This window comes from Sapajus apella, unplaced genomic scaffold, assembly GCF_009761245.1.
Source record: "Sapajus apella isolate SASKATOON/1434 unplaced genomic scaffold, GSC_monkey_1.0 scaffold53, whole genome shotgun sequence".
In the NCBI taxonomy this organism is placed as follows: Eukaryota; Metazoa; Chordata; class Mammalia; order Primates; family Cebidae; genus Sapajus; species Sapajus apella.
In genome coordinates, this window is record NW_022436993.1 from 3,742,018 (window position 1) to 3,767,233 (window position 25,216).

Consider the following 25,216-nt stretch of genomic DNA (forward strand, 5'->3'; position numbering starts at 1 on the left):
GCCTCCAGCTTTCCAAGCCCTTAGCCTCCAGAGGAAAAGAAAAAATTTAATAACTCAGCGCCCCACCCAGTTTTGAAGACATGACTTAATACCAAAGGAATTCGCAAGCCTGCACTGCCAATCAACATGCCTACATCAAATAAACCATCTTTTCTTATTCCGAAAAATGGAAGGTGGCTCTAGAAACATTCTGCTCTCTGACTTTCTTCCATAGTGTTTGTTCATGTCTCATTTGAGACCTGGGGAATTTTGAACAAAGACTGTAAGTCTAAAAAGTGCTAACAATGCCTGAAACACTTGATACTTGCCCTCTCTCAAGCCTTCCACTTTCTATTTCATGAAATTGCCTTTTCCCCTTAGCTCTCGCTTATGCCTAATTATATTGTTCATCATCTTTTGCATGGAGAAGATTTCTTACATTTTTCGTAGCGTTTGCATATATCAGTAATTTGTTTGCTCCTTCTGTAACTTTGAGAAGCAGGTAAGGTCGGGTGTTAGTCCCTATCGGCTGCTTATAAACAACAGAGATTTCTTTGCTATAGTTCTGGAGTCTGGGAATTCCCAGATCAAGGCGCTGGCAGATTCATTGTGTGGTGAGGGCCGACTTTCAGACGAGATCAGGGGCGTTCTGGGTGGTGTGGCCATAGATGGTGCCTTCTCACTGTGTACTCACTTGGTGGAAGGGGCACGTGAACTCTTTGGGGTCTCTTTTCTAAAGAGACTAATCCCATTCATGAGGGCTCAGCCTTCAAGACCTAACACCCTCCAAAAGTCCCCACCTCCTAGTATCATGGTGATTGGATTTCAACACCTGAATTTTAGGTGGGGTTGGGGAAGGAGGAGTCACAAACATTCAGACCGTAACAGGCAGGTGGTAGCAACGTCTCTATTTTCCAGGTGAAGTAAATGAGAAATCAAGTGAGTTTGCCAAAGTGTCCCAGGAAGTAACTGGTTAAGTCAATTATTCCAGCTGATCATAATAATTTCTTTTTCCACATTGCATCTGGAAACCATTACCTGCTTTTAAGTTTGGTTGTGTTGGGTGACGTAGAGATATCACCACATTATGGACATATATCATATGTTATGTTGCTTTATGGTTTACCAAGCAAGACCTAAGGGTACATTGATGCCTTTTCTTTCTAAGCCCTTTCTGAATTTGGTCAGTGATGTGTATAGAAAACATGGACCCAGTAAATAATATTCTAGGGTTCTTCTGTAAATACTGACAAATTTTAGCTATATGAACGACTGGGGGCTACTCACAGAGCTAAAGGCAGCAGAGCTTGGGAGAGTAGGAAAAGCATTGGAATAAAAGCTAAGACACTCGGGGCTAGGTCTGGCTTTGTCCTTAATTCACTCCCATGTATGCTCCCTTCCCTTTTACAGACAATACAAGAGGAAAACTCAATCCAATAAACATTTATCAAGGGCCTATTGGGTAAAGCAGTTTAAATATGACATTTAAATTAAACCTCTCAACAACCCAAACAGGTAGGTGTCATTGTACTCATTTTCTAGAAGAGAAGACTGGCATCAGGGAGCTTAAGACAGGGGCGGGGCAGGGTCTGAGCCTCTCTTCGAGTCACATTCCACGTTCCTTTCTATGTCCAAGGCCCTGCTCAGTGTTAAGGAGTGTTTAAGGAGATAGATGTAAAGCTGCTTTCAAAACAGCAGAAGTGGGCCTGGTGCAGTGGCTCAGCCTGTAATCCCAGCATTTTGGGAGGCCAAGGCTTGAGGATCACTTGAGCCCAGAAGTTTGAGATCAACCCGGACAATGCAGCAAGGCCCTTGTCTCTGCAGAGATACAGAAATGAGTCAGTCCCAGCTGCTCAAGAGGCTGAAGCAAGTGGACTGCTTGAGCCCAGGAGTTTGAGACCAGCCTGCACAACATAATAAGACCCTGTCTCTACAAAACATACAAAAATTTAAAATGTAGAAAACACATCAGAGGTAAACAGATGCATATGCAATGAACAAGGGGTAGCTAGTGTAGCAAGGAAGTAACCAGGGCTGCCTGAATGGGAAGCACAAGCAAAGGAAGCAGACTGGCTGGAGAAAGCAATTCTGGCCAACAGTGGTGCTGGGGTGAGGTTCAGGTAATAGTTCATAATGAAAGTGGAACTTAATTTGGATATCTTAGCATGGTCATGATTTTGACAGGCAGAAATGTGGCAGAGAGACATTCTGGATAGAGGGCATATTAGTCCATTCTCACCATAAGGACATACCGAGACTGCATAATTTATAAAGGAAAAAGGTTTACTTGACTCACAGTTCTGCAGTGCTGGGAAGACCTCAGGAAACTTAGTCATGACAGAAGGGGAAACAAACACATCCTTCTTCACATGGTGGTGGCAAGGAGAAGCGCAGAGCGAAGGGAGGGGGGACCCCTCATAAAACCATCAGATCTCGTGAGAACTCACTATCACGAGAACAACGTGGAGGTAATCGCCACCGTGATTCAATTACCCCCCCACCAGGTGCCTCCCATGACACGTGGGGATTATGGGAACTACAGTTCAAGATAAGATTTAGGTGGGGACACAGCCAAACCATATCAGAGGGAGTATTAAGAAGATACAAAGATCTAAAATACAAAGATGGTAAAAAGCAGGGTATGCATTAGACTTAGCCCACAAGTTGGTGTGGGTAGAACCTAGACCCTGGCTACTCAAAGGGTGGCCTGTGGACCTGCAGCACCCCCTTCCCCTAGGAGCTGGTTAGAAATGCCTAAAACATTAGCTGGGCATGGTGGCACGCACCTGCAACCCCAGCTACTCTGGAGGCTGAGGCAGAAGGATCACTTGAGCCCAGGAATTCAAGGCTTCTTTCACTTGGTAATATGCATTTAAGTTTTCTTCCTGTCTTCTTATGGCTTGATAGCTCTTATTTGCACTAAATAATAATTCATTGCATGGATGCATCACAGTTCATTCATCCATTCATCTGCTGAAGGACCTCTGGGTTGCTTCCAGTTTAGCAATTACAAATCAAGCTGTTGGCCAGGAGCAGTGGCTCATGACTGCTTGGGAGACCAAGGCAGGCAGATCACTTGAGGTCAAGAGTTCGAGACCAGCCTGGCCAACGTGGTGAAACCTCGTCTCTACTAAAAATACAAAAACTAGCCTGCCATGATGGCATACACCTGTAATCCCAGCTACTCAGGAGGCTGAGGCAAGAGAATCACTTGAACCTGGGAGGTGGAGGTTGCTATGAACCAAGATTGTGCCACTGTACTCCAGCCTGGGTAACAGAGCAAGACTCTGTCTCAAAATAAATAAATAAATAAAGCTTCTATAAACATCTAGGTAATTTTTTGCAGACAGAAGTTTTCAACTCATTTGGATAAATATTAAGGAGTATGATTGCTGGATCCTATCTCATAGGATTGTGTTGGGATTCATGGAAGTAATGTGCTTACCAGTGTGCCAGGCATTTGGTAAATTTCAATGCTAAATAAATGATTCTGAGAGTCAGGCTTACTGACTGGCTCCCCTAATATTTATGGAGCCCAGGACAAGAGTACAGTGACAGATCCACATACCCTATGCCAAAATAGTTGAGGTTTCAAAACTTGATAGCTTTGTTCATGGCCAAGTTTAGGTTTTCACTTGACCTGGAAACTGACTAAAGGAGCCAGGCTTATCCCTACAGGCTGCAAGCCTGCGCAGATGATGGTATCTGCTGGGGAAGGCTGGGCATGAGCTGAAGACAGGGCTCCTAGGTGGGGCCAGGACCTTCCTGCACCCTGGATGGGTCTCACCCAGGAAGCTCTTCAGAGCTCTGGGTCCCCTGGGTCCTTCTCCTCCATGCCCCTCTTTTCCAACTCAGATGCCTCCAAGACTATACCTTCTGAGCCAAGGGGCTGAAGGGAGCATCATTATCTGGGGCGTCCCATCCTGCTGAGACACCTACCTGGGTGATTTAGGGTGGCCAACTGGAAAACATCCCTTCTCTTTGCCTGTTTCCCCGGGTAGCCTAGCCTTTTCTCCACCACTGCTCTCCCCGACACAATCTACTCTGCGAAGAGGAAGGGAGGCCTACTTCAGCACACACGTCCTCTTGAATAATTCCATTAGCTCAATCTGTTACAGAACTTTCCAAAAAAAACCTTCTTTATAAGACCAAAAAGAAAAACAGCAACAATAAATGTCTTTGTGTTTTGGTATTTGTGATACGCAGGGCTCCTCTTGCCTGGCTCTGTGGGTGGCTCTGCCCATTGTTATGATAAAATCAGACTTTCCAGGCATGGGAATCTTCAGAAATATTTTGAGCTGAGAAGTGACACACCAAGCTCAACTTTTTGGGCCCAAATACGGTAGGGTGGGAATGAAGATAGATTCAGTCAAATGCCAGAAGGTGGGTGAGGGTTCTGAAAGTTTCCATGGCTCCATGGCACAGAATCTGCCGCCACTTCTCTCCCTGGGTCCTTCCTCAACACCATGGCAACCCCCTGGCAATCTTAAAACAGTTTCATGAGAGCTGATTGAAGATGTTGTTACTGCTGAACAATCATTTTCATTTGATCATTTTTTAAGTGATAATTCTAAACCTTTTTTTTTTTTCAATTGCGTGGAGAAAATGGTCTCTTAGCCAGGCATGGTGACTTACACCTGTAATCCCAGCACTTTGGGAGGCCAAGGCTGCTGGATCAACTAGGTCAGGAGTTCTAAACCAGCCTGGACAACGTGGCAAAACCCCGTCTCTACTAAAATATAAAAATACACAAAAATTAGCTAGGCGTGGTGGCACAGGGCTATAGCCTCAGCTACTCGGGAGCCTAAGGCAGGAGAATTGCTCGAACCCGGTGGTGGAGGTTGCAGTGAGCCAAGATCGCACCACTGCACTCCAGCGTGGGCAACGGAACAAGACTCTGTCTTAAAAAAGAGAAAAAAAGAAAAAGAAAATGGTCTATTAAGAAATGATCATAGGATATCATCAAGCACATTTTAAAACATAAACTTTGCTGGAGTCTTTGGGGCCATTCAGATGTGTCAAGAGGCTCCGTGTGTTTGTCCTTCTGCTTCATGATTTAAAAACATAATTTAAATCAAAACAAGAAGTCCATACCACGGTTCAAAACAGAAGGATATCCTGCTTCAGTGTTTCAAACAAAGTTCATGTAAAGCAACATGGCTGAATCTGTTTTTAAACTGAGTTTCCTCTTTCCAGGGGTTATCTATAACTAAAGTGAAGTAAAGATCCATTCCCTTCTCCCCTCCCCTTTCTCCTCTTTTGTAGTGGCCTTTCTTTCTTCCCACTAGCCTGTAGCTTCTTCCCATCATAGCGTCCCTCCTTCTGACCCATCCTCCCTTTATTTCTCATAAAGAAAAGCGCCTTTCTCTGTGCAGTGGGGATAACTCTTAGCTAACCAGGATCCCTCTTGGAAACTGGGTGGAGCAGAATACCAATCACAATAGAGTGATAAATCATTGTCATTAGACAGAAAGCCATTTTGGCTTGGAAGAAAGTCACATCATGTTTCCAGAGTTAGATACACCAAAGTCAGGAAATGCAAGATGGATGTGTACTTTCAAATGAACTAAATTGTACAAGTGAACATATATATATAATATTTATATTATTTCTAATTATTATATATTCATATTTAATTTATATTATGCATGTTTATATATAAATATTTGTGTATATATAAAATTATATATGTTTATATATAAACATATTTGTGTATATATAAGTTATATATATATATAATTTTTTTTTCCTGGCTAAAATTGCTAGTTTCACTTGAAAAATGTATCCTTTACTCATTATCCAATGAACCACTGGTATTAAAACATCAAGAATTCATATTTTTATATTTCGAATGTTCAGAATTCACATGGCTTTTTGCATTTAGGTGGTTCTTTTTTAACGTTTTGAGGATGTGGGGCGTGGTGGCACACGCCTATAGTCCCAGCTACTTGGGAGGCTGAGGCGGGAGGACCACCTGAGCCCAGGAGTCCGAGACCAGCCTGAGCAACATAGTGAGACCCCCATCTCTAAAAATATATAAATAAATAAAAATAAAAAGTATATATTGAGGAGCTCCTCAGGAACTGAGATAATAAAATAATAGTAATGAGAATAAAGAAATGTAGTTTGGGTGGGAATCAGTCAGACATAACAGAGGAAGTGCTGCTTGCCAACATTTAGTGGCTAAAGTGCGTGAGGGAGAAGCATTAAAAATACAGCTAGCATGCATGCTTATAAGCTTCAGTCTGGCTTGACAAACGCTGAATGCTACAACATGCCAGCTACTGGGGGTACAATTAGGATGGAAATTGGCTGCTGTGCTGAAAGAATTTTCATTCCATCGGCAATTGCTACGTTCACAGAAAATTTCGGTCAGTTGTGCTTTGTGGACATCCAGATATGCATAGTGTTATTGGGGCACCCATGCAGGGGAAGCCAGTGGAGTCCAGGAAAAATTCCTAGAAGAGATGATGCCTCAGTCTCTTTTTCTTTTCTTTTTTCCTTTTTTTTTTTTTTTTTTTGAGACAGTCTCGCTGTGTGGACTAGGCTGGAGTGCAGTGGTGAGATTATGGCTCACTGCAACCTCTGTCTCCCGGGTTCAAGCAATTCTCATGGCTCACCTTCCCGAATAGCTAGGATTACAGGCACATGCCACCACACCTGGCTAATTTTTGTATTTTTAGTAGAGGTGCGGTTTCACCATGTTAGCCAGGATGGTCTCAAACTCCCGACCTCAGGTGATCCGCCTGCCTTAGTCTCCCAAAGTGCTGGGATTATAGGTGTGAGCCACCATGCCCCGCAAACTGAGCCTTGAAGAAAGAATAAGAATTACCCACGTGAAGAGAGATGGAGAGGTGTGGTATAAGCCACGCCCAGCCAAGACCAAGAACCAAACTGCATGTACTGTACCCAGAACTCTAGGACCCTCAGTGCAGAACAACGGTGTTCATTGGCCATGTTGAGAGGGGTCGCAAGGAATTGGTACTCAACAATGTTTACCAAAATTTGTGGAGTATTGACTTTCCCTGTAAGCTAGAGTGATCACTGAGGTTCTTTTGCTTACAAACAGTGAATTCTTTTTTAAATTCCCACAAGCTAAAATGGGGGATTTATAGAAAGGAGTTGGGGTATCTCCTGATCCCCAAGATAAAAATGCAGCCAGACCTGGAAAAATATCAGGAACTCTATGCTCATGTTCTACTACAAATCTTCTATCTCCATCCTGCAAAGCAGTTTCAGGATCACTCCATGCCCCACAGACTGTAAGTAACAGCTCTCTAGAATAATGGACATAGATCCAATGAGAACCAATAAGTACAAAAGTGGGTTACAGCATGATCTCCAGGTGACTGCTGTCCATTGAGAAAAACGATGAAAACAGCAAAGTGGGGCCAGGTGCTTTGGGAGGCCAAGGCAGGAGGATCACTTGAGGCCAGGAATTTGAGACCAGCCTGGGCAACATAGTAAGACCCCATCTCTAAAAATAATAATAAAATTAGCTAGGTGTGGTGGTGCACATCTGTAGTCCCAGCTACTTGGGAGGCTGAAATGGGAGATTGCTTGAGCCCAAGAGTTTGAGGCTGCAGTAAGCTATGATTGCACCACTGCTTTCCTACCTGGGTGACAGGGTGAGGCTCTGTCTCAGAAAAAAGGAAGGAAGGAAGGAAGGAGGGAGGGAGGGAAGGAAGAAAGGAGGGAGGGAGAGAGGGATAGAGGGAAGGAAGGAAGGAAGGAAGGAAGGAAGGAAGGAAGGAAGGAAAAAAGGAAGGAAGAAAGGAAGGAAGAAAGGAAGGAGGGAAGGAGGGAGAAAGAGAGGGAGGGAGGGAGGGAAGGAAGGAAAGAAAGGAGAAAACAGCAAAGTGGAATGATGGAAATTCTGCCCTCGCAATGGCTCAGTGTAAACCTCAGATGCTGTAGCATGGGAAATAGGGATTCACTGAGAAACCCCAAAGAAACACACAAATGAGTACCAGCAACGGAGAAATAGCAGTCCTTCTTAACCATGTGCCTCATGCGTCAGTCCACCTCAGTAAACCCTAACCACAGAGCACATGGCTTACATGTATGTGTTGTCTGCTATGTGAATGAACAAAGAATAAACCACAAAACCAGTGTCAGGAGATTCACACAGATGTGTATGTTTCTTAAGAATAAAGGCAAAACTAAAGACATGGTGAAACCTTATCTCTACTAAAAGTAATAAAAAATAAAAAAATTTAGCGGGGCTTAGTAGCCTGTAGTCCCAGCTACGTGGGAGGCTGAGGCAGGAGAATCACCTGAACCCGGGAAGCAGAGGTTGCAGTGAGCTGAGTTAATGCCAATGCACTCCGGCCTGGGCAGCAGTGCTGGACTCTGTCTCAAAAAAGAAAAGAAAAAATTACTAAAGGCAGATGTCAAGAAGATAGAGCATACTTTACGTACTATTTATTATAAAATGCCAGGCACTTTTCTAAGTGTTTAATGTGTACAAATTCGTTTAATCCTCCCTATGCTCCTATGAAGTGGGAACTCTGAATATCCTCTTTTTATGCGTAGGGAAACTGAAGCGCTGAAAGGTTAGGTAATTTCCTCAAAGTCAGTGACCAAAAGCGGATTTGTGGCCGGAACCCAGGCAGCCTGGTCCCTGACTCTGTGGGACACCAGCTGCCTGTTCGCTTGGTCTCCACATTCTCCCTTCTCCCTTCTCACCCCACAGAGAGTGCAAGTGTGAGTTCTCCACAAAAACAATCTTAGCAGCAAATGGGTATTTAAATGAACAGGAAACTGAGAAGAAGGTAAGTCAATTTCAAGGGATAAAAACATTAACATAATATTAGGTTGGTGCAAAAGTAATTGCGGTTCTTGCTATTTGAAAAAAGGCAAAAACCACAGTTACTTCTGCACCAACCTAATCATTTTAAAACTAGTTTTCTTGGTAGCAGAACATTTCCTCCCCAGTGTCTTCTTTAGAATTCATAAATACCTCTGGACTTTGTGGCTCGCGCCTGTAATCCCAACACTTTGGGAGGCCGAGGCGGGTGGATCATCTGAGGTCAGGAGTTTGAGACCAGCCTGGATGACATGGTGAAACCCCGTCTCTACTAAAAATACAAAAATCAGCTGGGCATGATGGTGCGCGCCTGTAATCCTAGCTACTTGGGAGGCTAACGCAGGAGAATCACTTGATCCCAGGACAGAGGTTGCGGGTGAGCCAAGATCATGCCACTGCACTCCAGCCTGGGCGACAAGAGTGAAACCCCATCTCAACATATATATATATATATATATATGGGGTTATATATATATATAAACATATATATATGTTTATATATATATAAAGTAGAGACAACTCTACTTGTCTGGTTGTGTATATATATGTGTGTGTGTATGTATATGTATATGTATATATAAAGACAAATTGTGTGTATATATATATATATATATATATAACCAGACAAGGAGAGTTGCTCTGCTGGAAGCAAGGGACAGGCACGAGAGCCTCACTGACCCCAGTTGTGCATCATCTTCCACTTTGGCTCCATGCAGCTTCAAAGATTGAGGGACCCAATTACAAGTCACATCTCACATCAACCATTGATTGGAAAGCTAGGAATGCTGGAATCAATTCACCTGTCCTGATTATCTGAGCTGTTATCAAATGCTCAGAGTTTAAAAAAAAAAAATTCATTTTGAGCCGTTTGCAACATTTTAATTAGGAGCTCTCTAGCTTGATCATTAAATCTTATAACGAAATGCTTCTGACTCTGTTTTGCATCTCTATCCATTTGATAGAGTATCAGCGAACTCACTGAACACAGGAGAATAGCTGAGAGGAAGGATTAGGATGAAAAAAGGGGAAAAGCAAAGTTAAGGCCTCTGTCGGGAGTGGTGAATATTGAGACAGCCTTTGTGCAAAGATTTGGAAGTAAGTTGTGCTCTAACTCTTGAAATGAATGGCTCAGAGGGGAGTTCTCTTGTTTATTTGTTTACTTTTCCTCTTCTGGTTCCTCAAAAGGACAGGATATTCAGGATCTCCATTGTTCCTCAGATTTTTCCTGAACGTTCTCAAAGCAGTCCAAATTGTCTGTTTGGTGAGGAACCGTCTCCCTACCATGCCATCTGGGCGTGCTTTGTGGGGTACCTAGACACCAGGTCACCTAAGCTAGTAACTTCCAAAATAGTTCTTCCAAAGATGCCTGACCAAAGGTCAGAGGTTTCCCTTTGTATTTAAATAAATCTACACATCCTCTGCCACCAGCGTTCTACCGAGATGTTGATTTCTCCCTGCCAGTTCAGCTTATGCCTCTGACTTCACTGATGCAGCCAGACACTGCACCCCTTGGTGTTTCTCTCCGGGGAGCACCTACTGTGTGCTTCTTTCCCCCAGGAATACTGGGGAGAGGCAGGGGTTACACCAGAATGCTTTGGAGTCAGGCGAATCTAGGATTGAACCAGGCTTGTTCACTTACTAGCAGCACCTCTTTGGAAAGTTTCTTTTTTTTTTGTTTTGAGATGGTGTCTTGCTCTGTCACCCAGGCTGAAGTGCGGTGGCACAATCTTGGCTCCCTACAAGCCCCACCTCCCAGATTCAAGCGATTTTGCCGCCTCAGCCTCCCAAGTAGCTGCAATTGCAGGCACGTGCCACCATGCCTGGCTACTTTTTGTATTTTTAGTAGAGTGTGAGCCAATATGCCCAGCCCTCTTTGTGAAAGTTTCTTACACTCTTATTGTCTCTGTTCCTTCATTTGCAAATTGGACATGAAATAATACCTATTCTAGCCAGGCACAGTGGCTCAAGCCTGTAATCCCAGCACTTTGGGAGGCTGAGGCAGACAGACCACTTGAGGCCAGGAGTTCGAGACCAGCCGGGCCAACATGGCGAAACCTTGTCTCTACTAAAAGTACAAAAATTTCTCCGTCGTGGTGGTGCACACCTGTAATCCCAGCTACTCGGGAGGGTGAAGTGAGAGAATCGCCCGAACCCAGGAGGTGAAGGTTGCAGTGAGCCAAGATGCTGTCACTGCACTCCAGCCTGTGCAACAGAGCAAGACTCTGTCTCAAAAATGAAATAAAAAATAAAATAAAACTTATTTTGAGCTCTACTGAACCTTAGCAAAACAGCTAAATCCATTTATATGCAGAATCTTCTAGTGCATAGAAAAGCCAACTTATTACATGAAGCCAGCCATAACTTTGCTTTAAAAATACACAAAGGTAGCAAAAGAAAATAAAACAATGGACCAATCTTACTTATACTATTTTATTTGGGATTGCTTATCTATCTTCAAACCAGTGACATTCATTAAAAACACACAAACATCAATCCAAGAAATATAGGATGACTTTGAACCATTAAAAAACTATCATGGCTAGGCCTGGTGGGATGGCTCACACCTATAATCCCAGCAACTGGGGAGGCTGAGGCAGGAGGATCACTGTAGCCTCGGAGTTTGAGACCAGCTTGAGCAACATAGTGAGACCCAATCTCTACTGAAAAAAAAAAAAATTTGCCAGGCGTGGTGGTATGCGTCTGATTAAGGAGGGGTACTGACTGAGCCAAATAGAGAAAGTGAACATCAAAATGCCTGTGGAGGGGAATATCAATGAGAAGTCGGGAGGTTGTGCCAAAAATTCCTGAAACGTTCAGGATTAGGTTCTTAGAATGTGGGGTAAGGAAGGAATGGAATGAAAACAACAAGACTGGCTGAAAGCCTTTGACTGGAGAAGCTGAACCTCTAAGTTAATCTTCACCATCGCAGTGGGAAATAAAGGGCTTATTTTTCTGGAGTGTTTAAACCAGGGGAGCTCTAGATTCCTGTGTGCCAGTGGAGGACTGAGGAGTAGCCATTTCCTGGAGGGACTGAGTCAGGTTCGAGGGTTGGGGGAAAGATGAAAAAGAAATCTGGAGGCTGAGGCAGGAGGATTGCTTGAGCCTGGGAGTTTGAGACTAGCCTGGGCAACACAGTGAGATCAATATTTCTATCAAAAAAAACACAAAAATTGCCTGCCTCTGCAGTTACAAGTCACCACCCTCAGCCCCAAGACAATTTTTACAAAGAACTGAAAAGTAGGCTTGCGCTACCAAATATTAAAACATATTAAAAAGCTATGATAAGTCCAGGCATAGTGGCTCACACCTGTAATCCTAGCACTTTGGGAGGCCAAGGCAGGAGGATCGCTGGCAGCCAGGAGTTCAAGGATGCAATGAGCTGTCATCACATCACTGCACTCCAGCCTGGGTGACAGAGCAAGACCCTGTTTCTTGAAAAAAAAAAAAAGAAAAAAGAAACAATTATGATTATAGCAATATGATTTGGGTGTTGGAATAGATACATTAATTGGACATGTTAGATTAATTAATGTTGAAGTAGATATCATATGTTAGAAAAGTATAGAAATTGATCCTTACATATAAGAATAAAGATAAGATCAAAATGATGTCTCAAACCAGTAGGGAAAAACAATAATTCAATAAATGATATTGGAAACATTGACAATATACACACTCGGAAGATATCAATTCCAGATGAACTAAGGACAAATCTAATATTAAAAACATGTATATACATGAATGAACTGAGAGAACATGCTGAGTGAAATAAGCCAGGCACAGAGTGATAAATACCATATAATTGCACTTATATGTGTAATATAAAAAAGTTGAACTCATAGAAGTAGAAAATAGAATAGTGCTTACCAGAGGCTGAGGGCAGCAGAGGAGAATGGGGACAAGGGAGAGGTTGGTCAATAGGTGCAAAGTTACAGGTAGATAGGAGTAATAAGTTCTGTTGTTCTATTGCACAGCACAGAGACTATAATTAATAATAATGTATATTTCAAAATAGCTAAAAAAGGATTTTAAATGTTCTAAACACAATAAATGATAAAAATCTGAAGTGATGGATATGCTGATTAGCCTTATCTGATCATTCCAGAATGTAAAAATGTATCATAACGTCGCATTGTACCCCATAAATATTGTATCAGTCCATTCTCACACTGCTAATAATGACACGTACCAGAAACTGCGTAATTTATAAAGGAAAAAGCCTTAATTGATTCACAGTTCCACAGGGCTAGGAAAGCCTCAGGAAACTTACAATCATGGTGGAAGGGGAGGCAAACATGTCCTTCTTCACATGATGGCAGGAAGGAGAAGTGCAGAGCCAAGTCAGGGAAAAACGCCCTAATAAAACCATCAGATCTCGTGAGAACTCACTAATTATTACAAGAACAGGATGAAGGTAATTTTCCCCATGATTCAGTTACCTCCCACTGGGTTGTTTCCTACGACACTTGGGGATTATGAGAACTGCAGTTCAAGACAATATTTGGGTGGGGACACAGCCTAACCATATCAAATATATACAGTAATTTTTGGTCAATTAAACATTTTAAAAAACATGTTTATACACTTGGAAGAAGTAAGACTTTCTTAAGTAACACTTGCTTGGCAGCATACTTTATGACTTTTAGCACATTTAGTTTTCTGATGTTTTTTGGTTTTAATCAATAGAATGAAGATGATAATAGTAGAATTATTCTGAAATTTACGCTGATCTGGCAGAGTATAAATCTCATTGGTTACATTAAACTTTGTGGTTTAGTAGTTGTATTCAATTCTGTATAACCCAGTCGCCTGGGAGTGCTGAAGTTTTATTTTTCCTGCTGCTATTAACAACATATTTAAGTCTAATGTGCAGAAATTCTTCCTATGCTAATTCCTTGATCTCAGCACCTCTAGCAGTGACAAGAAAACTTTCTCCTTTGACATTTTTGACAAGTCCTTAACCACTGTCATGACTACTTGTGAATATCTGATGATACATGTACAAAAACAGCAAAACATCTGTAAATTCTGAATATCCTTTGATTTTTCTCCTTTTGATATCAGTTCCCATCAGAAGAAAATTACTGGGTTTATCTAACTTGGTGGGTCATTTTCAGGATGAGTTAGTGTGTGAAGCCTCTCTCCTTGCCTGCCTGTGCTCCCTCCAACCATCCACGGTAAGGAGTGAATGCTTTACCAAGCAGAAGTTAAAAAAATACTTTGCCAGGCATAGTGGCACACACCTGTAGTCCCAGCTACTTGGGAAGTTGAGTCAGGAGATTGCTTGAGCCCAGGAGTTTGAGGCAGCAGTGAACTATGATTTTACCACTGCTCTCCAGCCTGGACAACCAAGTGAGGCCATGTCTCTTTAAAAAAAAAAAGTTAAAAATATTAAGGTCTTTTTATTTCATTTGAACAGCAAGGTAAAAATACAAAAAGTTTCTCATTGGCAAAACTGTCCTACTGGTGGATTGGCTGTTTTGTCCCTTCCCAGATGACTAACTCCATAACAAAGTAATTGTACCTCTAGATAGAGACTCAGTTACAAGTGAGAGTCCAATTCAAACTAACCCAAGAAAATTCCTAAGGGAATTGTCTTGAGTAGCTGGAAGGTCTGAAGTCGGCTATAGCTTCAGGCCCAGCTGGTTGGCCTGCACTGCGAAGGCTTGGCCCTACCTGAACTGTGCGAAATGGACTCCCCCCAGGAAGAGGGAGGGCCTCTTCGCAGGGATAAAGGAGGAAGGTGCTGAGCTAGCAAAAGTGACAGCTGTCCACAGCAGTAACTAAAGATGTTTCCTAGTTCAGCATGTAGCACATATGTTGCCTATATTGTCTTTTCTCCCCAAGGTTATTGTTAGAATCAAGGGATTGCAACATCACAGCATTCTTGCTTGGTCATGAAGCAGACTGTCTGAATATATCAGCTTTGGTTCCTTTAATGTGGGTCTGTAATGAGGCTGGGAGACAAGTGGCTGGTTCTCTTTCTTGCTTTGCCTCTGCGCCATTCTATTATGATGGTCACTTTGTAACAATGCATTTTGTTTGTTTGTTTGTTTTGTGAGGTTTCATTAGGACAGGATAATATGCTGTTTATAAACATCATGAAAGTGTATTGTCATAAACTCTAACAGGATTAGAATGAAAAGTCTTCTAAATATGGTTCTGAGGCCAGGCATGGTGGCACATCCCTGTAATCCCAGCACTTTGGGAGGCCGAGATAGGAGGATGATTTGGGCTCTGGAGTTCAAGACCAGTCTGGACAACATAGCAAGACCTTTTCTCTACTAAAAATAAAAATAAACTAAGAAAAAAATCAGCCAAGCATTATGGCATGTGCCTGTCTGTAGTCTCAGCTACTTGGGAAGCTGAGGCTGGAGGATTGCTTGAGCCTGGGAGATGGAGGCTGCAATGAGCTGTGGGCACACCACTATACTCCAGTCTGGGCAACAGTGAGACCCTGACTCAAAAAAAAAAAAAATATATATATATATATATATATATATATATATTTGTGTGTGTGTGTGCATACACACACATGTGCATATATATTTTTTACATATATACATATATTTTGTATGTATATATTTGTATATATGTATGTACGTATGTATGTATATAGTTCTGAACGTCATATTCTTAGGACTGCATAAACTGACTGAGGCCTCATCATTCCTCTCAGAAGATCTAAGTGCAGCACTTCTTGATTCATGGCCTGTTCCAATTGCCCTGGATGTCAGCTGAAGGGCTGGGTCTCCACTGGTGGGGAGTAGAGGAGGCCTCCAGGCTCTCGGGGAAGCAGAATCTGACTGTTCTCCACTGCAGGCCTATAGTCAGGGCTTGCTGGCAAAGCTGACATACTCGGCCCACCCCTAGGGCTCCGTATTTCTGCCTTCTCCAATTCTCTCTGCTCCAGGAGAGGCTCAGGCACCTTCCAGAGCGTTTTGCTTCATGTCAGGTTTGTCTGTCCTCTCTCCACTCTCCCACTCCCGCTGCACACCCAGCCTCTCCCCGCCAGCCATTAGAAAGCTTTGTCTCAAGGGCAGTGGCAGGAGCATGGCTCTTGGTAACCATAGGCAACCATGAATTCCTATTAGCTATTTGTGCTATATTTGTAAGGCACATTCCGGCCACTAACTGGGTAGACAGGAAAATGTGCTTTAAAGGTTTTCTTGTGCGGTAAGATCATCTCCCTGTTTTTTTCTCCTTTTTTGCAGAATGACCAATCCATGGGTGAGATGCAGATAATCGGAGGCGATGATCTTTCAACACTGGCTGGAAAGGTTTGTTAATGTAGCTGTGCTCGGGTCGCATTGATGTCTGGGGGCATTGCTGACCTGCATTTCAGGTCAGCACTCACAGGACATTTCAGATCCTCTCCCGTGTTTTCCAATTCATACAGATGGCTGTGTGAATCCTTTTAATGATCTCCCCTTTCTAAAACACTCTTTTTAGAATGCTTCCAAGACACCATGCAGACCAAATCTTTCTTCTCCACACTTCCTTCCAATCTTATTTCAGACAGCAAAACCCCTTTGCCCACCTCGTTCTAATCCTTTTCTACTCATCTTTCCAGGCACCCTCTGAAAAGGAAGCTTTCTCCTTTATTTATTCATGCCTTTTTTCTCTCATTCCTCCTCCGCACCCAGGCACTTCAGTAAGACATTTAAACATGTTCATTGAAATGTACAAAATTTGGGGAGGGAAGAGAAAATGACTTCTTAAGAGTGCATTTCAGCACTTTGCCTTTTTTTTTTTCTATTAGGAAGAATGTAAACTATTAGATAATAGGAAGAACACCTCCAGTTTTAACTGGGAGTTCCAAATCTGCCAGTGCTTAATAATTAAGTGAAAAGACTGTTTAGATTCTGACATAAATAAACTAGAAAGACGGGTTGTTTCCTAACGGATATGATGTTTGTGGAATGTTACTTGAAATGCAAGTTTGCTGTGAATAAAAGCAATCTGGAATTTGTTTTTGTTCAGCTGTACTGACCTAGCTTGTATGTCTTATCCCTGAACAGCTTCGGCTTTCTAAGTAAAATGGATCAGCCTATTACACAAGCTTCATCTCTCATTCTTGTGGTTGTTATTGTTATGCAATGCCTGGGTAGGGAAAAGGAATAGCAGCCACATTTAATAAAAATATGTGGAATAATCTTAGGATCATTATAGAGCCCCAAGGACTCTTTTTTTTTTTTTTTTTTTTTTTTGAGACAGTCTTGCTCTGTCCCCAGGCTGGAGTGCAGTGGTGCAATCTCAGCTCACTGCAACCTCCACCTCCCAATTTCAAAAGATTCCCCTGCCTCAGCCTCCTGAGTAGCTGGGATTACAAGTGTGCACCACCATGCCTGGCTAATTTTTGTATTTTTAGTAGAGATGGGGTTTCACCAAGTTGAGCAGGCTGTTCTCAAACTCCTGACCTCAAGTGATCCACCCGCCTCAGACTCTGACTACAAAATAGCATACTCTCCTTTACTCTGAAGACAGCATAGTAGACCTAAGTGTTAAACGGCTGTCTAGCAGTAAATTGTGTTCCATAAAAATCAGAAATAACTTGCTGATGTTAATGCATCACTAAGCCATCATTTGATGTTACCGTTACATTGGTGCATAAACAACATCCTAGAAAGCTAAAATACTCAAAGTAACTTCCAGAAATTCATAAATGTTATTGACCCCGGGGTGGTGTTTAAATAATACGTCATTTTAGCATTTTATTGTAGGACACTGCCTTACAGGTTTATTTCACAAAAGAAATAGCTTACTTGCGATTTTGCTATGGAGTCTGTCAAAGTGACAACTCTAAGATTCTCAAATGAATGCCAAGAAGAAATTTGCACATAGACAGCCAGGCACGGTGGCTCATGCCTGTAATCCCAGCATTTTCAGAAGCCAAGGTGGGTAGATCATTTGAGGTCAGGAGTTCAAGACCTGTCAGGCCAATGTGGCGAAATCCTGTCTCTACTAAAAATACAAAAATAAACTCCAGCTACATGGGAGGCTGAGGAGGGAGGATTACTTGAGCCCCAGAGTTAAGACTGCAGTGAGCTATCATTGCACCACTGCACTCCAGCCTGGGCGACAGAACAAGACTCTGTCTCTTAAAAAAAAATTATTTTTAAATTAAAAAATCTTTTTTTTTTTTTTTTTGAGACGGAGTTCCGCTCTTGTTACCCAGGCTGGAGTGCAATGGCGCGATCTCGGCTCACCGCAACCTCCGCCTCCTGGGTTCAGGCAATTCTCCTGCATCAGCCTCCTGAGTAGCTGGGATTACAGGCACGTGCCACCATGCCCAGCTAATTTTTTGTATTTTTAGTAGAGACGGGGTTTCACCATGTTGACCAGGATGGTCTCGATCTCTTGACCTCGTGATCCACCCGCCTCGGCCTCCCAAAGTGCTGGGATTACAGGCTTGAGCCACCGCGCCCGGCCTTAAAAAATCTTTATATTATGCCTTATTTCCGCTAGAGCCCTTTCCCCAAGTTGCAGTGTTTACCTTAGGGCTTATTTTTTATTTGCCTGTCTCCCTGACCAGGAAGTCGGCATGAAGTGGGCAGAGACCCCGCCTGGTCCATAACAAATTGGAATAAATATTTGGTGACTGAACAAGTGGACGATGCTCTTATTTAGAAATTAGAAAGAAGTCCTCTATTAATTTTGGGGAAGAGAAGATAAAGCAGAGGGAAAAGGTAAACATAAGCCCACCTGGTCACACCCAAGGACACGCCCACCAGCTGGTTAAGTTGAGAGGTGGACAAAAAAGGTGCAGAGTGAGGGAGGAGCACCCTCTATGTTGAGGCAGAAGGGTTTTCTTACAAGAGATTCAAGGGGAGGCTAGGTGCGGTGGCCCATGCCTGTAATCCCAGCACTCTGGGTGGCCGAGGTGAGCCAAGGTGGGCTGAACACACCTGAGGTTGGGAGTTTGAGACCAGCCTGACGAACATGGAGAAACCCCATCTCTCCTAAAAATACAAAATTAGCTGGGCATGGTAGTGCATGCCTGAAGTCCCAGCTACTCAGGAGGCTGAGGCAGGAGAATCACTTGAACCCAGGAGGCGAAGGTTGTAGTGAGCCGAGATCATGCCATTGCACTAGAGGCTGGGTAACAAGGGTGAAACTCTGTCTCAAAAGAAAAAAAAAAGAGATTCAGGGGGACTGAGGAAGTGAATGCAACACAGCTGAGGTGGAAGAGTGAATAAAAAATTCACTTAGCTATTAAAATTTCCTTTTCCTTAAAAAGATAAAGGCCAATATGCCTTGGCATAACACCAAGTAACCACCAAAAGTAGTCAGAGCCTAGTTTGAACATCACAACTGTAAGTGTTTGAGAAGCTATTTCTGGCGTCAACAGATCCTGTAGGTAGAGACAATGTACTGTTTGCGGAGTTTTTCAGCTATAGGGGCACTGTTAAAATCCATTTGTTTCTATTCAATAGGTAATAAAAATGATTAGTTGTCACTGGGTTTAGGAAACTTAAATGCCCATTACAGCCCTAGGGGAGGGTTTTCTGTCTGATGGAGTGAGTCTGTTAGCATTTAAGTTATAGTTGCTGCCTTGAAATAGTAGGCAGTTCGGCTGACGCAGTGGCTCATACCTGTAAATCCCAGCACTTTGGGAGGCCGAGGCAGGCGGATCAAGATGTCAGAAGGTCGAGACAATCCTGGCTAACATAGTAAAACACTGTCTCTGCTAAAACTACAAAAAATTAGCTGGGTGTGGTGGTGTGCACCTGTAGTCCCAGCTACTTGGGAGGCTGAGGCAGGAGTATCGCTTGAACCTGGGAGGTGGAGGTTGCAGTGAGCCGAGATGGCGCCACTGCACTCCAGCCTGGGCAACAGAGCTAGACTCCCTCCCCACCACCAAAAAAAAAAAAATAGTACACTACTACAATGACTTCTTTGGGTAGCCATTTTCATAAGAAATGAAATACAAGACATGAACAAGGTTAAAAAAAAAAAAAAAAAAAAGATAAAGGCCTTCACATGGCCCACCCTGTTCACTGATTCTTCATTCAGCCTCTCCATGAAATGTTATCAATTAAGTTAGAACAAATAAGCTCCAGTATTCAATGGCAATGTAAGGTGACTATGGTTAGCAACAGTGTGTTGTATATTTCAAAGTATCTAGAAGAGAGGACTTGAAATGTTCCCAACACCCAGAAATGACAGTCAAGGCAATGGTTACCCCAAATGCCCTGACCTGCTCATTAGACATTCTGTGCATGTAACAAACATTCACATGTACTCCATAAATACATACAACATTTTGTATCAATGAAAAAATAAAATTTTTAAAATAAGAATTGGCAAGATTTTACAAATTTTAGAGGCGCTCCAAAATCTTTCCATCATGAAGAATATACACTAGCTGTAAAAAAAAAAAAAAAAAAAGCAAAAGGAAAAGGCACCCAACAGTTAGTGGGTACTTGTTTTAATGCGTGTAGAAGAAAGGCTGAAACTGCAATAAATATCTTCACTGGATGAAAGAATTGTTGAGGCCGGGAGTCTGAGACCAGCCTGGGCAACATAGTGAAACTGCGTCTCTACAGAAGAAATTTAAAATGTAGCCAGGCACGGTGGTGTAGCCTGTAGTCCCAGCTACTCAGGAAGCTGAGGTGGGAGGATCACTTGGGCTTAGGAGGCTGAGGCCGAAGTGACTTCTTTCTCCTGTGGTCATAATACAATTTGTCAGTCATTCAATAAACTTACATTTAAAATACACTTATTATCATGTTATTATTCTGCCAGGAATTTGTTCCCAGCAACATACTTTCTCTTATTTAATGCTTGGCACTTTAAGAAGAGCCCCATGGGTCTTTCCACACAAGACTCTTTCCTTGGGTTTAAAGAAATCCAAAGAATGAAGGATTCCTCAGGATTCAGATCATCTTTGAGAGGGGAGGGTGAGCTTTAACTTGGAATAGAAAGGTTTGTGACTAACAGAGAAGATAGGGGAAGGGTACCCCGAATGGCAACAGTTGACCCCCAAGCCTCAGGGTACTCCTCAGTAGCTATCACCGTCATGTACCCAAATACAACCATCGCTCCCTCCAAATAAATTTAAAAACCATTAAGCCAGCCAGGGACAGTAGCTCACGCCTGTAATCCCAGCAATTTGGGTGCTGAGGCGGGCAGATCACTTGAAGTCAGAAGTTTGAGACCAGCCTGGCCATGGCAAGACTCCGTCTCTATTAAAAATACAAAAATTAGCCAGACATGATAGCACACACCTGTAATCCCAGCTGAGGCAGTAGAATCGCATGAACCTGGGAAGCAGAGATTGCAGTGAGCCGAGATCATGCCACTGCACTCCAGTCTGAGCGACAGGGCAAGACCCTGTCTCAAAACAAAAAATTAAACCTACAAAAATCCCACCAAAATTTAATATGATACTGCAACCTACTCTCCCACTAAAAATTAGCCCTAATCCTCCATAAATAGGTGAAGGCTTCGAAGAAAATCCCACAAAGCCTACAATAAGAATAATACTTAATAAAAATAATAACACGGAATAGGGGTAATCGAGAAAAGAATAGGATCACTGGGCAGGAGTGGACCAGCATGCCTGAAGGAAATTCATCAAAAACGGAGAAGTAGTAAGCAAAAAAGACTCCCAAAAACGGGGTTTGGTGTGTAGAACACATTCAAAGTCCCAAAGAAGAGGTGAACTTGCTCAGCAAAGCAAACAAGAGACACAGAAGTATTTGAGCAGAAATGACATCATAGAGCTGTGTTTTAGGAAGATGAAACTGACAAGAGGGAAGAATGGCTAAAAGGGGAGAGAGCAGTTTGGAGGCGGGGTTGGCGGATGCTGCAGGAGCACTTGAACTACAGAAGCAAAGTAAGGATGGAAGAGAAGGAATCGTGGTATCAAAAGGAGCCCTGACAGAGTTAAATGAAGGAGGGAGGGCTAGAAGGATTTTTTTTAATTAAATTTGTATATGAAAGAACTCTATAAAACATGGGGAAATAGCTCACCTACATAATCTTGTCATGCTATGAGTTAGGGGCACTATGAACCCATAACTCACTGTGAACCCATCACTGTATAATACTTCTGGAGCCCTTGAAGACATGGGATTAAAATATTTAGAAAAAAGGAGACTCTAGACAACCACCCACGCCTCCCCACCACCCCGACCTCTGGCTTTCTTTTCTTTCTTTCTTCCATTTCTTTCTCCCTTTCTTTTTTTTAAATAATTTTTTTTCCACTTTGAACCCTGAGAAACTCCTTTGTTTCTCTTTTCCTGTCTTTTTGCTTTCTTTTTTTGTTCTCTCTTTCTTCTTCCTTTCTCTCTTCTTTTTTTCTTTTTAAAATTCCTTTCTCTCTCTTCTTTTCTCTCTCTCTCTCTCACTCACTCTCTCTCTCTCTCTTCTTCCAAGGAAAGGAGGCTCACAAGGGAGGCTGTCTGAGTCATGGTTCTAAATAGGTCATTGCTGCTGAATAAAGGGATCCCTCAATGATTAAGTTAAATGGCCTCTTCAAAATGTTAAAAGCATTTTATTCGGTGTTTAAGCCGTCTATACAATGTATTCTCTGGCTGATTTTTTTTTGAAAGTTGATTTAATACTAGCACTTCATAAAATGTGTTTATCTATTAAAGCAAGATTGTATTCATATTCAAGAGAAACCTCTGAAAGGGTGGATAAAACAAAATGCATGGAAACAGGCTCAAATCTGCCAACATGAAAACAGAGTGTGCAGGCTAAGCCCAAGATTGTGGGAGACATGACCCCCAAACCCAACCTCAAATAATTTGGGGTTTTGTTTTTTTTGTTTTTTGAGACAGAGTCTCGCTCTGTCACCCGGGCTGGAGTACAGAGGTGCAGTCTCCACTCACTGCAACCTCTGCCTCCCAGTTCAAGTGATTCTCCTGCCTCAGCCTCCCGAGTTGCTGGGATTACAAGCGCACACCACCACACCCAGCTAATTTTTGTATGTTTTAGTAGAGAGGGGTTTTCACCATGTTGGTCAGGCTGATCTCGAACTCCTAACCTCAAGTGATCCACCCGCCTCAGCCTCCCAAAGTGCTGGGATTACAGTAATGAACCACCACTTGGCCTAAGAGTCTAATTAAATGCCAGAATGAAGCATCGGAACCTGCCAAAAGTTCCTCCTTGGCTGCCTTAACTGTTTACATCATTCTTTTTTTTATTGCATCTGACTAAGCTGAGAACGATAATGGAAATACCCACTGACTGACGATTCTGGAAATTTTGTGAATTATCAAAAAATTCACAAAACTACATTCCCTTCTCCATGGGGTTATATTCACATTCCTACTCATGCTCCACATCGACGACGCAGCTCAATGTCACTGCTGCCATTGCTCTTGATTAGTGTGACCACGGCCACCAAACTAGACTGCTGCAGATGAGACAGTGTGGGGCACAAATCACTGTGTGCTCTAAAATGCTAGAAGTCGGAATAACCCATTTAAGAATATCATGTAAATTTGTGCAATTCTTTCCTCCTTTCTTTTCTTCTTTCTTCCTTTTTCTTTTTGTTAGGAAACCCCTGTGATTAGTTCTGATCAGGATCATGCAATAGCGAAGAAAGCACACTGCATAGATTCTTCACAGAGTTTTTGCCTGAAGTTCCCAGGCTGCAGATTTTACTGGCTTTCTGGGAGGAAATGAGCCAGGTGTGAGGTGATGACTAAGGCAGTAACTGGCAAACATCTCAGATGCAGTGATTAGAGTCATCAGATTGGAAGTGTTTAGGAGGCACAGTGTGTACTGAAGAGAGAAGTTGCCTACTCAAAAAATGTGAATTTTAGGAAATTGCTTAATGCAAAATGAAAAGCAAGAGACACTGACGATAGCTTGGTTAAGGAGGAATTGCAGACTGTTAAGGACAAATGGAGGAGGTGAATCAGAAGTACAATGAACTAGAGTAAGTGAAAGAAGTGAGGTCAAAATTGTTGATTCACTACACAGGTATTTCTTGAGCAACTACTAGATGCCAGTCTCCATGTTATTTTTGTTTGTTTTGTTTTGTTTTGTTTTGTTTTTTTGAGACAGAGTCTTACCCTGTCACCCAGGCTGGAGTGCAGTGGCACCATCTCAGCTCACTGCAACCTCTGCCTCCCAGGTTCAAGCAATTCTTGTGCCTCAGCCTCCCAAGTAGCTGGGACTACAGGCGTGTGCCACCATGCCTGGTTAATTTTTGTATTTTTAGTAAAGATGGGGTTTCATCATGTTGGCTAGGCTGGTCTCGAACTCCTGGCCTCAGGCAATCTGCCTGCCTTATTATAGGTGCGAGCCACAGCACCCCGCCTCAGTGTTACATACTGATTATATAAAGATAAATTAGTGTTGGCTCCCTAGCTCTTTGAGCTAATCTTAGGTGCAGCCATATCTCAGAGTTATTGTGGCTTTGGTTCCAGATCACCACAATAAAGAGAGCCACATAAACTTTTTGGTTTTTCAGTGCAGTTAAACTTATGCTTATACTATACTGTAACCTACTAAGTGTGCAACATTATGTCTAAAAAATAACATACATAACTTAATGAAAAAATGCTTCATTGCTAAAAAAATGCTAATGATCATCTGAGGCTTCAGTGAGTCATCATTTTTCCTGGTGGAGGGTCTTGCCACGACATTGATGGCGGCTGACTGATCAGGCTGCTGCTTGCTTCAGAAGGTTGGGGTGGCTGTAGCAGTTTCTTAAATCAAGGCAACAGTGAAATTTGCTGCTTTGATTGACTCTTCCTTTCATGAAGATTTCTCTGCAGATTGTGATGCTGTTTGATAGCATTTTACCCACAGTAGAACTTCTTTCAAAGTTGAAGTTAATCCTCTCCAGCCATGCTACTGCTTTATTAACTAAGTATATATAATACTTTAAACCCTCTGTCATTTCAACAATGCTCACAGAATCTTCACCAGGAGTAGCAACTACTTTCTTTGCTTGTCCATAAGAAGCAACTCCCCATCTGTTCATGTTTGACTGTGAGATTACAGCAATTCAGTCACATTTTCAGGTTTCTTGCCATTGCTGCCACATCTGCAGGTACTTCCTCCACTGAAGTCTTTTTTTTTTTTTTTTTTTTTTTTTTTTTTGGGATAAGTTCCCCCTCTGTGTCTCAGGCTGGAGTGATGTGGCACAGTCATGGCTCACTGTAGCCTCAACCTCCTCAGGCTCAGGCTGTCATTCCATGCAGTTTTTGTAGAGACAGGGTTTTGCCACATTGGCCAGGCTGGTCTCAAACTCCTGGGCTCAAGCAAGCCTCCTGCCTCGGCCTCCGAAAGTGCTACCTTCATGAGCCACCACCTTTGGCCTCCACTGAAATCATGAGCCCCTCAAAGTCATGCATGAGGGTTGGAATCAACTTCTTCCAAAATCCTATTCGTGTTGCTATTTTGATCTCCTCTCATGGACGATGAATGTTCTCAATGGCATCTAGAATGGTGGCTCTTCAA

At 42.6% G+C, this 25,216-nt stretch overlaps 1 protein-coding gene across 2 annotated transcripts in view; it reads left to right on the forward strand.

The window, feature by feature from the left end:
- PRTFDC1 (phosphoribosyl transferase domain containing 1) overlaps nt 1-25,216 on the forward strand; it is a 96,799-nt gene that overhangs the window by 56,186 nt on the left and 15,397 nt on the right. For both annotated transcript variants that reach the window (XM_032243860.1, XM_032243859.1), the window contains exon 4: nt 16,003-16,068. In XM_032243860.1, coding sequence (XP_032099751.1) covers nt 16,003-16,068 — 66 coding nt within the window. The remainder of the gene's footprint in view (nt 1-16,002; nt 16,069-25,216) is intronic.